At 43.3% G+C, this 15,000-nt stretch overlaps 1 protein-coding gene across 2 annotated transcripts in view; it reads left to right on the top strand.

Moving 5' to 3' along the window:
- The first annotated feature begins 4,855 nt into the window (after positions 1 to 4,855).
- Positions 4,856 to 15,000, top strand: part of LOC125429434 (kyphoscoliosis peptidase-like) — a 27,673-nt gene continuing 17,528 nt past the window's right edge. Inside the window, exons 1-8 of one of the 2 annotated variants that reach the window (XM_048490552.1) lie at positions 4,856 to 5,029; positions 6,333 to 6,419; positions 7,544 to 7,635; positions 8,826 to 8,870; positions 10,203 to 10,256; positions 11,059 to 11,121; positions 12,252 to 12,323; positions 13,083 to 13,124. In XM_048490552.1, the coding sequence (XP_048346509.1) occupies positions 7,545 to 7,635; positions 8,826 to 8,870; positions 10,203 to 10,256; positions 11,059 to 11,121; positions 12,252 to 12,323; positions 13,083 to 13,124 (367 nt within the window). In that variant the 5' untranslated portion in view covers positions 4,856 to 5,029; positions 6,333 to 6,419; position 7,544. The remainder of the gene's footprint in view (positions 5,030 to 6,332; positions 6,420 to 7,543; positions 7,636 to 8,825; positions 8,871 to 10,202; positions 10,257 to 11,058; positions 11,122 to 12,251; positions 12,324 to 13,082; positions 13,125 to 15,000) is intronic. The other variant, XM_048490553.1, reaches the window with a different exon arrangement.

Below are 15,000 nucleotides of genomic sequence, written 5' to 3'. Positions count from 1 at the left end.
ATCTATCTATCTATCTATCTATCTATCTATCTATCTATCTATCTATCTATCTATCTATCTATCTATCTATCTATCTATCTATCTATCTATCTATCTATCTATCTATCTATCTATCTATCTATCTATCTATCTATCTATCTATCTATCTATCTATCTATCTATCTATCTATCTAATCTAATCTAATCTAATCTAATCTAATCTAATCTAATCTAATCTAATCTAATCTAATCTAATCTAATCTAATCTAATCTATATTCTAGTTCACTGAGGGTGAGGCATATTTCCATTTGTCTGGGTGGAGTTCATTGCTGTTGCATCTCAATCACATTTGCAAAATAGATATGTGTGCCAAAGTCCAACAATATTGCGTTCTCTGTTACTAATAAGCACTCAGTGGAGAATCACAACAATGTTCATATTCACATGGGGATTCCAGATAATGTCCCATTGCATGGCTTTACCACTTAAGTGGCCCCTTCCGCACACACAGAATAATGCACTTTCAATCCTCTTTCAATGCACTTTGCAGCTGTGCGGAATAGCAAAATCCACTGGTAAACAATTGTGTAAGTGGATTGAAAGTGCACTATTCTGCATATGCAGAAGGGGCCAGAGTCAGTTAGACTTCCAAACCACTTGCCCATTTATTGGAAAATCCTTTTAAGTATTTGTGTGATCCAAGTAGATACGTTTCTCTGTCCTGCATATAATAGTTTCTAAAATCCAGCAATAAATACATACATATTACATTAAATAATATATACATAGTAATAAATATTTAGTTTCTTCATATATTTATATGTTTTACAAAAAGTTCTCAAGACTACTTGTGATGCTTGTAAATTCCCTATCGAATCATACAGTACACGGACTAAGCTTCTTGCTGCATCTCAATTGCAGGGAGAGGGAGAAGCTATTTAAATCTCCAAAGAGTTCCATGCTAATGGCCAAATGTTATCAAAACATAGAGAATCACCATATGTGAAAATAAACAGGAATCCTGTGCCAGAGGCGTAGCTCCAAGGAGACGGGGGTGCACAATGCACCCCTGTGGGGGTGCGGCAAGGGCATTCCAGGGGCAGGGCAGGGACGTTCCGGGGCAGGGAGCGTTCCGGGGTAGGGGTGGGGGACACACTGGTGCACTGGCTGCTTTCCCCCCTTGTCTTGCCTCTGCCTGAGGCACCTTAAAGTGGCATAGTGGTTAAGAGCAGGTGCATTCTAATCTGGAGGAACCGGGCTTGACTCCCTGCTCTGCTGCTTGAGCTATGGATGCTTATCTGGGGAATTCAGATTAGCCTGTGCACTCCCACACATGCCAGCTGGGTGACCTTGAGCTAGTCACAGCTTTGCAGAGCTTTCTCAGCTCCACCCACCTCACAGGGTGTTTGTTGTGAGGGGGGAAAGGGAAAGGAGTTTGTCAACCCCTTTGAGTGTCCTGCAGGAGAGAAGTGGAAGTGATGAGTAAATCCAAACTCCCTCCCTCCCTCCCTCCCTCCTCCCTCTCCTCCCTCCCTTCCTTCCTCCCTCCTCCTTCTCCTTCTTCTTCTCCTCTCCTCCTCCCTCCCTCCCTCCTCCTCCTCCTCCCTCCTCCCTCCTCCCTTCTTCTTCTTCTTCTTCTTCTTCTTTCTTCTTCTTCTTCTAACAAACCTTCTTCTTCAACAAACCGATCTGAACTTCAGTGAACTGCTCTGCTCATTTCATAAAATAGTGGTCCTCACTATGTAAATAATTATGCAGGAAGTATTTAAAAAAAGGGAGACCAAGAAATGTAGGAAGTACTGGGTGAAATATAAGTATGTACAATCCAACTCTAATTGCAAGCTATACATTCACTAGTCATGCCAGGCTACTTAATACCTGAAAGAGGTATGAGTTCCAGGTTTTGCTAAGATAATTAGCACTAAGTGCCATCAGGTTATAGCCGACTTATGGTGATCCCAGTTTCCAAGGTGTAAGAAGCAGAGAGTGGTGGGCCACTACCTTCCTCTGCAGAGCCCTCCTAGGTGGTCTCCCTTCCAAGTATTGATCCTGCTTACACTTCCAAGGTTTAATGAGATCGGGCTATTCCAGGCTGCCTTTCCCTCAGTAAGAACTTATAGGTAATAAGAAATTCCAAGTAATTAAGGAAAGGGGGGGGGGGGAATGTGAAACCTATTAAGAAATCCCAGTTCAACAGTTTCACACTGGAGCTTCCTTTGAGATTTTTGAGCTGAAGAACAGAGATTTTCCTAGAAGCAACAAAATGCCTTGGAAGACTGAAACATTCTCCCACTGATTCCAGAATACTGTCACTTTTAATGCCATATTTGCAGTAATATTTTTTGTTTTGCATAAGGTCTGGCCTGCTTGCTGTATGCAGAAGACGGAAGGGCAGGGCTGACACGCGTGAGAATCCCAATCTATCCTGCAACTGTGGAAAGGGTTGAAATGAAGCATCCTCCATACGAACCACCAGAGAAGTCACACAGTACGGGAAACTTATTCGCTCCATGACACTGGGAAATTTCCCTGGACAGAAGCCCAATCTTCAAGGATCTCTTCAGGGTAAAACTCAGCCTTGATAGATATCAGAGACATGCCAAGAGGGCATAAACTCAACTGGCTGAAGGGGAAAGCATATTATCTCCATATGAGGATGACGCAGCCTGGAGGCACGTTCTTGTTTTGATTTACATTAATGAGCTGTCCAAAGGGCACTGCCTCTATTCCATTCTCAGCAATGCAGCTACGCAGGATGTCAATAAAATAAGAAAAAGGCTGACACTTTCCACAACTTTGGACCACCTTCAGGTTCTGAGGGGGGTTTTTTTTGGAGGGGGCAGGGCAGAGGTGGGATCCAGCAGGTTCTCACAGGTTCCCGAGAGTAGGTTACTAATTATTTGTGTGTGCCGAGAGGGGGTTACTAATTGGTGATTTTGCCACGTGATTAGTTACGCCCCTCCTCTCAGCAGTAGTGCGCAGAACTTGAAGCAGTCTAGCAGAAGGTGCGTGGCAGCCTGCGCCTGCGTGCATTCGTTTCCCGCCCAAGGACCGGCGCAGGGGCTGCATCCTTGCCACAGCCCCACCCAGGAATGCCCCGCCCCTGGAATGCCCGACCACGCCCCCGTCGTGCCCCGCCCAGCCCCATTGGCGCTACGCCACAGTTTGAATCCCACCACCATGGGAACCTGTTACTACAATTTTTGGATCCCACCACTGGGGCAGGGAATGTTTATCTTTCTAAAAATTTCTATTCCACCCTTCCTTCATAAAGACTTAAGTAAGCAGTGTCATGGTTAAGGTGTTAGCCCTGGGAAATCCAAGTTTGAATCCTCACTCGCACCACGCAAACTGGCTGAGTGACCTTGGGCCAGTCACACACATCTCAGTCCTAATTTTTGGATGGGAGATCTCCCTGGAATACCAAGGTCATAAAGAGGGGGCAGGCAATTAGCAAACCACCTCTAAATTATATCTCGTGCCTTGAAAACACTATGTGGTCACCATAAGTCATCTGTGACTTGGTTAGTAAAGTGTACCATCAAGTCACAAATGACTGATGACCAACCAATGAAGTTCCACCTCATGGGGCTTTGAAGACAAGAAATGAGCAGAGGTGGTTTGCCACGGGCTTCTTCTGCATAGCAGCCTCAGCCATCCTTGGTGTCTCTCACCCAATCACCAACCCTCCTTCTTTTCTGAGCTCTGACAAGTTGAGGCTAGTTGGAGCTGTTGGGCGGCTGTTATTTATATCCCTGCCTGAAAAGATTTAACTGCCCTTTGTTCGTTAAGCCTCTGTTAAAGAATCAGGGCATTGGCACTTCATCCCGCCCACCTCATTTGCATCTCAACATGGCCTTCCAGGAAAGCCCTTTGCGGTCCCGGATGTACACACAGAGCTCAACAACTGACCTCAGAAAGATAAAGTGTGTACCTGACTGGAGGGGAAATCCTTTGACACGCCTCAGTAACTGTGAATTGCTTATCATCGCAATGACTATTATGTGTAGATCAGCCTGAGAGAACTTTTACAGTTGTCTCTGTTATCTGCATTTCCTGATAGAGATAAGGCTGTTTTCTGCTGAATCTAGCAAGACAATGTCATTTGAATACAGAAGAAGAGCTCTGTTCATGAAGCTATGGCTCTCAGTTTGCCCCTGTATATTACATCTAGAACATCATATTCACCATCACAAACTGGGCTTCAGTTTCTCCCACTTTTAGGTTTTTGTTTTCTTCCAGGCAGTATGCATCCAACAGGTGGAATGTTCCTCATCCTGGCTCTCCACGATGGGCAAAGTTGCCTGTGGCTGTTAAAAGCCCTTAGTTACGAATAGTGGTGGAACCTTTTAAGTCATATTGTTTCTTGATGGTCCATAAGAACATAAGAACAAGCCAGCTGGATCAGACCAGATGGTGGCAAACATCTGAGTCCAGAATGCTGCTCTCACCGCGAGTGGCCATTCACCTACAGGTGCCTTTGGAAACTCACACAGCACTTCAGTGATTGCAGAATGTGGAAAAGCCTTCTCACGATACATTGTCTGTTGCTCCCCGTTAAAAGCACCTGACTGTTAAGGCATTTGCAATCTCAAATCAAAGAGGATCAAGATTGGTAGCCATAAATCGACTTCTCCTCCATAAATCTGTCCAAGCCCCTTTTAAAGCTTTTCCACTGCAGATGCAGGCTGAATTGTGTAAGCCTTGCATCAATATGTATTTAATATTGAAAAGTGTGTTACCTGTTTTCACCTGTATTGTTGGCTGTAGCTTGGAAACACTGCCCTCTAGAGGGAGGTGCTTACTACAGAGGGGCTGGGTGTACGGTCACCTGGAAACAGGGCAGACAGAAAAAAGAGAGGGTAAACGCCAAGAGGGAGAAGCAGCCAGAGAGGAAACTGAGGTGTTTTTCTTCTGATGGTGTGGAGAATTTCTAAACATATTCCTGAGACAAAAAGACTGTGAAGAAGGAGAGAGGCAGTTGGCAGAGGAGTGACCATCTTCTGGAGAGCGCCTTCAATCCTGAGAGAGTGTGGCTTCTCTACGACTGTGAGGAAAAGTGGCTAGAAGTCCTTCTTCTCTATTTGGCCTAAGTCTGGGACTGCTATCCTAATTTTTATTGCTACTGTTCGTTAAAGCTTCTTGTCTAATCTTACTGTTTCCCTCATCTTTCAACAATCGTGATTGTTGCGTGTTCAGGTTTTGAATGGGGCATCCACAATTCTATTGCCACTAACCGGGCCCTTTTATGATTAAAAGGATGACAGATGTCATTCTCCCTCCCTCAAAAAAGTTTGAGAACTGAAGTTCTGTGAGGAAGGCTGAGAACAACCCTCCAAGAGTTCTCAGCACTCTTATCAAACTACAGTGTATGTGTTTTTTAAAAGAAACGTATTACAAAAACTTGTTATAACTTTTGAACACGGACCGGTCTTTAAACTGACACATCATAATGGTGGATACCAAACCACTTAATATCTGCTTTGACATAACTCTCCCCACTACAAGATCTAGTGATAACTTCAGCACCCTTCAGGTCAGAAAACTCCTGCCCATTTAATGGAGGTTTAATATTATTTACCAGGTGACATTATTTATCTCCATTCCAGGAAAAGTTTCAACAACCTATTTTCATGCATCAGTCCTCTGTTAAAGGGTCAGGATTTTTTTCCCCTCCGGCTTACTGGCAACCCTACTTGAGGCCTGATGTTCCACTAATAAAAGAATGTTTCTATCTAACAGCAGTTTGGGGAGGGTAGTTTAATTGGGGAAACTGTGTTAAGTGGAAGGATCAATCCTCCACAACTTTTTTTTTTCCAGTGGGACAATCACAACATCTTCCAAAATCTTCCAACATCTTCCAAAATCAGTGGGACAATCACAACATCTTCCCAAATCTGGTTTGGTTAAATCCTCTCCCACTGATTTTCTCTCTCTTTTAAGTTCAGATTGCAAACAATCCAGACACTGAGGCTCATTCCGCACATGCAGAATAATGCACTTTCAAACTGCTTTCAGTGCTCTTTGAAGCTGTGCGGAATAGCAAAATCCACTTGCAAACAGTTGTGAAAGTGGTTTGAAAACGCATTATTTTGCATGTGCGGAAGGGGCCTCATGAGAGACGCCAGCATTCTTTTCTTAGATTCCTGATCAAAGTCACAAAAATATGACATATTTCCAGCCAGCTACACCTTGCTCATATATCTGGGATGCGTCAAATCGTTTGCCTGTAACCTCCCTAAATAATATTATTGCTTGCACATGCAATGTTATAGAGACAAAGGTCAACCTACACACATGTGAAGATAAAAATTTCTGCCACAAGGAAATGTAATACTTACCTGTTCCACAGAGCCTAAAGAAAGAAGGATTTTTTCCCTGCACCCCTTTTTTCCCTGCGAGGAGATCGGTCCACCTCTGCTCAGAGCCCTGCAAAAAGGTAATGAGAAAGTGATTTTTCTGAAAAGTGGCATTGCTAAATGAAAGAAGCATTTGGGGTTCAGGAAATGTCAGCTTTGAAGAACAGAATCCTAGGAGAGGTAGCAGGCAGAAACTCGTCCAAGATGTATTCCTGGGGCTTGGGGACACATTCACAATAGCTCTTCGTTTGTCCGCATTTTCAAAGGACAGTCCTCTTTTTTGGCCTCTGAAGTCCAGTTTCTGCCTCTCTCTGCTAAAATCAGCTGAGGAGTGGGTGCTCTTGTTGTTTTGCTTGAGAAAATTTTTGTGCAAATATTTTGCAAATATAGTTTCTGGCCCCAGAAAGAGTTTGCAAGATGGTGAATTGTGTGTCTATTTAAATTATAATAATGATACCTATGTTTGCATCTAAGAATGTAAATAATCACCTGCAACTTGTGGGCAAATTTCTGTGGTCCTTTTTTGGGGGCTCTTTCTTAATCATCCATTGATGGCTGCCCCATGAGACACAGGGGCATGATTTTAAAAATGTGTAAGTGCACCAGCTCCATAGTGTGCGTACATGTCTTTTTGCATAACTCCTCCAACTCTGGGCTTACTTTTCAAATATCTTCATCACCAGCCTCCAGCTAGAACATGTGAATGTAAAAATTTCCTACCCCCTGGTATATACCACCAGCACCTGTTATTTAAAGGTATACAGCCTACGTCTGTGGACGTTTCAGTTAGCTAGCATTACCTAATAACTTTTCAAATTAGGAATGGTGTCTGAGAAGGTGCAACATACCCTCATCAGTGGAATGATCACAAATCTAGGATTAAAGGGATACGTTTCCGTCAGGTTACTCAGGGTTTGTTAGCATAGTTGGGCCTGACAGGGACTTGCTTCCCAAGTGAAAGAACAGCTTGTCTCTCCACAGATCCAAACGAACTGTATTCATAGATATTTCACACCAGCTCAATAAGTACAATGCAAAAATGCAGAATTGAGTACAATTCTTATTCTATGTTTGTTCAAGTTTGCGATCTTCTGGGGTCTTTTCTGCCAGCGTTATAGGGAAAGGAATCTCCTCTCTCTGTATTGTTACATTTCTCCAGTTCCAACATGCAAATTGACAAATGAGTTATTTTTGTCCTTTTCAGGATGGCCTTTCGTGATGATCTGTCTACCACTCAGCAGTTTCTGCTGTCATTGCTGTGTTTCCCGCTGCGGCCCTTCTATCTCTGCTGCCTATGTGAGTAAGAGTACCCATGCACTCAATTACAGGTAGATATATAACCTGTAATTGAGTCCATGTAATTGATGGTTGGTGCGTATCTCTATGCTGCACACTGGCTAATGACAAACCTGCAGGAGCCTCCTCTTCATCACAAATTTAAATTCAGTTTCGTAGTCTCCCTTCCTAGGGAACACTGGGAATTGTAGTTCTATGACAAGGGCTAGGAATCCATGCTAGAGTTCTCGCCACCTCACAAAACTTCAATTTCTAGGATTCTTTGTGGGAAGCCATGACTGTGACACAGGTGAAAACTTATTTAGATGTACTGTAAAAATGTCTGGTGTGTGGGACCTAGAATTCTTCTAGAAGTATAACTGATCTCCAGACCACAGAGATAAGTTCCTATGAAGGTACTGGCAGCTTCAGAATGTGGATTTTATGGCATGACATTCCTGTGCAGCCCTCTCCACTCTCTAAACTTTGTCCTTCCTAGGCACCAAGAATTTCTCAAGCCACAGTTGGCAACTCTATACTTTTGGTAGGATTCAACTTATATGCCCTGACTCGGTTAAGAGCCCAGTGGTTATACTGGATTCTGAAAGGCTGCCAGCCAGTTGCTAACAAGAGGCGGGAGTCCAAGGGTGGAGATGAGGACGTGAAGAGGTGTGGGCAGTGGTGGGATTCAAATAATTTAACAACTGGTTGTTTACAAGCAGCATTTTAACAACTGGTTCTGCCAAAGTGGTGCAAACCTGCTGAATCCCACCACTGGATGCGGGCATCCGGGAAGAGGAGGATGAGGAGGAAGCTGGTGACACAGGGCCAAGGGAGGAGGAAAGGCAGGAGGGGCTGGCCACCTCAATGGGAGCCATTAACCCACCAACAGTTTTCTAGAGCCTGTTGTATTTGTTCGTACAACGGACTTTACTGCCCGTCAACTACAAAACCCTTAATGGCCTTAGATCCACACAGCTGTGTCACCACTTCTCCTGCCATGCTTCCACAGTGACGGCTTTCGTCAGCTGGACAAAGTCTTCTGAAGGAGCCATCCTGCACATGAATCAAATTGGCAACTGCTGTCTTATCAAATTTGTTTTCATGTGTCATAATCCACCTTGAGACCCAGTGAGAAAGGCAGGCTACAAGTGTTATTATCATTACTATTATTGTCATCATCAACAACAATAGCAACTATATTTTTGTAGGCCTCACAGACAGCAAGGAGAGCAAAATTAAGCCTCATAACCTTGGTAAGTGAGAACTAAATTATATTTATTAAAATTATATGTTAATCCTTCCCTTCCCCCAAGAAGCCTGTCTGGCTCTCTCTACATCTATTTTATCTTCCCAGCTGCCCCATGAGGTAGGTTAGTCTGACAGAGAATGACTGGACCAAGGTTCATAAGAACATAAGAAAGAACCAGCTGGATCAGACCAGAGTCTATCTAGTCCAGCACTCTGCTACTCGCAGTGGCCCACCAGGTGCCTTTGGGAGCTCACGTGCAGGAGGTGAAAGCAATGGCATCATGAAGCTTCATAGCTTGGGCATCCCTGACCTTTGTTTTGCACTCTGGCCATTATGCCACATTGGCTCTCCCACCTGGTCTTTTCCCCTTCCTGCCATACATTGGATGTATATAAATATGAGAGGAATTGCTTTGTCCTACTCTGTGAATTGTGGTTGTTGAGCAAGGCTTGCCAGCTTAGACCTGACATTTAACTATCAAGGGGAAAGACACACAAAGCAAGCTAATTTGCATTAGTGGAAAGTTCATATGATGTGGCAGTTGGACTGATAGTTGAGCATTTTTCCCCGAAGGCTCAGCATGCCCGTGAGGCACTTTTTCCTGAGCATCTTTTCAAATTGAGGCAATCTCCCTAGTCTGACAGCTGCAACTAGAGTGCTCTTTTGAGTGAGTTACCAAACTATACATCCAGTAATACTTCATAAAAACTGTAGATTAACTGAGTCTCTTTGGGTCTTTTCTTCTGGTGCTCTTGCATTAGGAATTTGGTATAAAACTCAAGGGTGTAGAGGTATGTTGTTATATGACTCACCCTTGGAAGACAGTCATAAACTATGTTTGAACTGAATTGTTGATGGCTTTCACATCTGAAATTGACTGTCTGTTGTGGGTTTTCCCACAATAGCCTGTGCTTGGACTCTTTTTGTTGCCTACAGTGTATGAAGAAAACAGAAAGAATGACATCACAATAAAAATGCTACCTCAGGAGTAGATACTTAGGGTGTCATCAGCTCACAGGAAACAAATATTGCACAGGAGGAAGCTAACAGGAAAATGACAGGCATCTAAACCCAGCCATATTATTGGCTGCTCCACACATGGACTGGATTGGGGCCTTCGTGGGCACAGACAGGGAATCATAAGAGGTCATGTTCTCTTCACAGGCCTCAAATGTAATGTGTATGGTAGATGTGCAGACAATGTAAGCAATCCGAGGATTTTGCCTCTGAGGTTCCTGAAATGTTCTCAGCTCATTTAAATGGAATTATTAGAAATCAATAAGTGGACTCGGGCCCATGCTTCAAATAGGAACTCACTAACTGATGTTTCCAACAGCTCAAGCAGAAGCAGCAAAGGTGCAAGCAACTGTCAACCAACCCCAAACCACAGGTGAGTGATTTGTTTCCTGAACTACAAAGTGGTCAGATTCAACTCAGCCACCTCAGTGCAGGGGTTGATGCTGTTTTCACTGTTTATTCATCCTGAGGTAACACTTCCTTATTGCAGTTATGCCTGTTTAATGGCCCAGGTTCTTGTTTAAGTAGAAAGCAGTGTTTCCCCTCTTCTGCAGCAGGGTTTTCTTAAAGGTCCTTTGTTAAAGCAGATTGAAAAGGGCCTTTAAAAGGGTAGAATCAGAGTGAGAGGGGCCTTTAAAAATACGCAGCTACATGGATTGAGCAGAATCCTTTAGTGGACAGCTATAAACTGAAATCAGTTTGTTTGCAAATCAGCCATTAGTTACTTTGAAAAATAAACAACGGGGGAAATCTACAACCATCAGTGCTATAGGTTTCCTCAGTGTGTACAGGGTATAGCCCTTCCTCCTCAGACTCCGTCATTTCTGATCAGAATCATGCCTCAGAATGGGCCTGAGAATCAAGTTCCCAGCAGAAAACTGTACAAAACGACCCCTTCCGCACATGCAGAATAATGCACTTTCAATCCACTTTCAATGCACTTTGCAGCTGGATTTTACTGTGCGGAATAGCAAAATCCACTTTCAAACAATTGTGAAAGTGGATTGAAAGTGGACTATTCTGCATGTGCGGAAGGGGCCCATATGGGAGACTTTGTTATACAAACTGGCTCCTATTCTGCCTCACGTTAAAGATTGATGTTCCTTTTGGTCTGTGCAGTTTTAAATCCTCTTTGCTTTCGATTTTCTGAGATTCTCTTTTCTTTCTTGAAACAGTCGTGACAGGTGAAACACGCTTTTATGAGCAGCCCTCAGCCGTGGCCTCTGAACCTGATCATGGTATGTGGTTCCAGCCCTTCGGGGGTAGGGCGGTCTACCAAATTGAATTAATAACAACAACAAATAACAATAACAACAATAACAACAACAACAACAACAACAACAACAACAACTATCTCGAACGTCACAATAGGCTAGCATCAATGGTGCACTGGAACCTTTGCAAAAAGTACGGCCTGTCCTGTAGCAAGACCTGGTACGAGCACAAGCCAGAGAAGACCACAGAAAATGAAAAAGCAAAAATACTCTGGGACTTTAGAATACAGACAGACAGACACCTGGCACACAACACCCCAGACATAACAGTGATAGAGAAAAAACATGTTTGGATCATAGATGTTGCTGTGCCAGTTGACAGCAGGGTAGAGGACAAAGAGCTGGAAAAGATCACAAAATACAAGGACCTACAAATTGAAGTTGAACGATTGTGGCAAAAAAAGAACAACAGTAATCCCACTAGTAGTCGGTGCTCTAGGAGGAATCCCAAGAAATCTTGAAAAACATCTGGAAAGCCTAAACTTGGACAGAACATCAGTCCACATGCTGCAGAAAGCAGCACTTCTAGGAACTGCACATATTCTACGCAAATACCTCTAATATCCTAGGTCCTTGGGAAGGACTCGATATTCAGAGATGAATTCCAGACACTTGTGCTGTGCTGTTATGTGTATAATAATAATAATAATAATAATAATAATAATAATAATAATAATAATAATAATAATAATAATAATAATAATAATCTAAAATATAGAATTATATATAGAATATAGTGAGCTCCCAAAGGCACCTAGTGGGCCACTGCGAGTAGCAGAATGCTGGACTAGATGGACTCTGGTCTGATCCAGCAGGCTAGTTCTTATGTTCTTATGTTCTTAGAATTAGGGCTATGCATAATGTTTGGCACTGTTGATCATTTCAGCACCATTATTTCCTCCTGCTTCTCTTTCTTCAGTGCCACTTTGCATGCAGTGGCTTTTTCCTTTTCTACCCTTTGCAAGGAAGGGTCAAATGATATGCTGCATGAACGATATGTGAACTTGTCTCATTTATACTATTTTTGATCGTTTGTTTTCTCTGCCAATTCTGCTGACGTTATTTATTCATCTTGTTGTTGTCGTCCTTTTCAGGAAATCGCGTCACTGTAGAAATACACCCTAGAACCACATCCCAGATAGGAAAAACACACTTCTTCAACAGAGGTGAGTTCCTTTTTAAAAAAATTATTCTTTAGGTGAGCACATTTGCATCATATTAACAGAAGTGGAGTCATTGTATTGGCATTTTATATGTGCTGGGTGAAGTTCAGAGTCCATACAAATTTGTACTTTGGCAGTTCATTGACTCCCTTCTTGAAAAGCAGCTGTGCTTTCAGCCAGTCTGGCCAGATACTTCCCATAAAAGGAAGGAAAAAGAGGCTCTTGTAGGCAAAGGAAATGTTTCTTTCTTTCCTCCTCCCTCTTGATTACCTGTCAATGTTTCCCGTTATAGAGACATGCTATCTGATATGGCGTTCCCAGGGTATATCTCTTGCAAAACTGCAAACTTCATTACATGGGTACGCTTGATTTAGAGGTACATGTAGATGCATTCCAACTATGCTGCATTGCTTTCAACATGTTTATTTAGATATTTACATCCTGCTTTTCTCCCCACTGGGAACCCAAAGCAGCTTACAACATTGTTTTCGTGACTTCCATTTAATCCATGCTACTATGCTGTCTGACTCAAGGTCACGCAGCATGCATCATAACAGAGCAGGGACTAGAACCTGGGTCTCCAAGATCCTAGTCCAACATCGGATGCACATCGAGTTGTGTTAGTCTTTAAAGAATCACTGGACTCCTGTCTTTACTTTACTGGGATCCTGTTTCATTCCTATCTGTGTCTTTGAGCCGAGAGAAGCATGCAGATATTTCAGATAACACTGCAATTATTTTTCTTTTCTGGGGCTGATGCAGGAACCCAAGTATTTCCCGATTTAAGAGGGCAAGATAATGAAGGTAAGGCCCCTGCTCTATGTGACAGTTCACAGTTGATGTGGGAAAAGGAGAGCTACCATAGAGTTTTACTGCTAGGAAAGCCCAGATCAAGACACAGGATCGAAAGCTAGAGAGCAGTTTATTTATTTGAAATATTTCAATTGAGAAGCCAGGTTTCCCTAGTACAGTAACTGAGACTCAAATTGTTTATTTGTTCTTAGCCATTTCTGTACTACCTTTCCTGAGTTCCATTTGCTTTGTGCAGGTGGAAAGTGCCGTCCTCTAGAGCAGGGGTGGCCAATCTATGGTGCTCCAGATGTTCATGGACTACAGTTCCCATAAGCTCCTGCCAGCATGGCCAATTGGCCAAGCTGTCAGGGGCTGATGGGAATTGTAGTCCATGAACATCTGGAGCACCATAGGTTGGCCACCCCTGCCTAGGGTTTTCAAGGCAAGAGATGTTCAGAAATGCTTTGCCATTGCCTGCCTCTGTATCACAACCCCAGTAGTATCCCATTCAAATATTAATCGGCGTCAACCCTGCTTAGCTTCCAAGAACAAGATTGGGCTAACCTGGGCCATCCAGATCATAACTCCATTGGCAACATGACCCAAAAATAATAAAATAAAAATAAAATCTATCAATATTTGTCACTTTTTAAAAAATCCCGTCCTTCCTCCAAGAAACTGAGAATGATTATTCCCTCCTCCTTGTTAGCCTCACAACAACCACACAAGGTAAATTATGTTGTCGAAGGCTTTCACGGCCAGAATCACTTGGGTGCTGTGTGGTTTCCGGGCTGTATGCCAGCCACAGATGCCAGCCACAGATGCAGGTGAAACGTCAGGAGAGAATGCTGCTAGAACACGGCCATACAGCCCGGAAACCACACAGCACCTAAGGTAAATTATGCTGAAAAAGTGACTCAGCCAAGGTCACCTATGACTGAATGAGAGCTGAACTCAATTCTCCCTAGTTTGTACTGGACACCCTCTTCCTCCTACACAATGCTGGCTCTCACGCTGCTTTTAGTCTTTAAAAAATGCTCTAACATTTTGTCGAAGGCTTTCACGGCCGGATTCAACTGGTTGTGGTGGGTTTTTCTGGGCTGCGTGGCCGTGGTCTGGTAGATCTTGTCCCTAACGTTTCGCCTGCATCTGTGGCTGGCATTTTCAGAGGTGTATCACAGAGAAAAGTCTGTTATACAACAGACTTTCATTTTGACTTGACCTACTCAAGTACTTAGACGTTACTGTGGAGACACTGATTGCCCAGAGCTGGTTCCGTCCTGGTTCTCAAACTGCTAAGCTCAGCCAGCTTTCCACTTTCCTTCTTGTTACAGGACCGCTCCTGGCTGTAAGGTTGGAGAAGGTTGGGTTTTAAGCTGCCATCTAGTGGCTATTGTCTGTGGGCTGGTACTGAACATCAGGCGAACCGTTCCCTTAAAATGCAAGAGATGGTGGCTGCGCAGAATCCTCTGTCAACCTGCCTGCTCCAAACCCAAATTGTGTAACATGGTTTGAGAGAGGACTCACCCCTTGTGGTGCATACACACACCCTTTCCCCAGGGTTCTCTCAGATAAAACAGGCGTGCAGATGTTTGAAAGAGCACTGATTTATTACAAGCAAAACTGGAATGTGTGTACAGACATTAGCAGATATTTCTCTTTCAGACCAATCTCAGTTCTTTTATTTTCAATTTATTATTTTTAATATAAACCATGGGCAATATACAACATATTATTTACGCCCTTAAGTAATTATGTGTTGCTTGTTTGTCCGATGGAAGAGAAAGTGGCAGGATATAGCCTACTCCCTCAGATCTCAAGCAGGGTTGGTATTTGGAAGGGGGACCACCAAGAAAGACTTTGCAGAGGAAGGTGGTGACCAACTACT

Source organism: Sphaerodactylus townsendi, linkage group LG03 (genome assembly GCF_021028975.2).
Source record: "Sphaerodactylus townsendi isolate TG3544 linkage group LG03, MPM_Stown_v2.3, whole genome shotgun sequence".
Taxonomy (NCBI): domain Eukaryota; kingdom Metazoa; phylum Chordata; class Lepidosauria; order Squamata; family Sphaerodactylidae; genus Sphaerodactylus; species Sphaerodactylus townsendi.
Note: the sequence above shows the minus strand (reverse complement) of the source record. Positions and strands in the feature narration are given on the sequence as shown.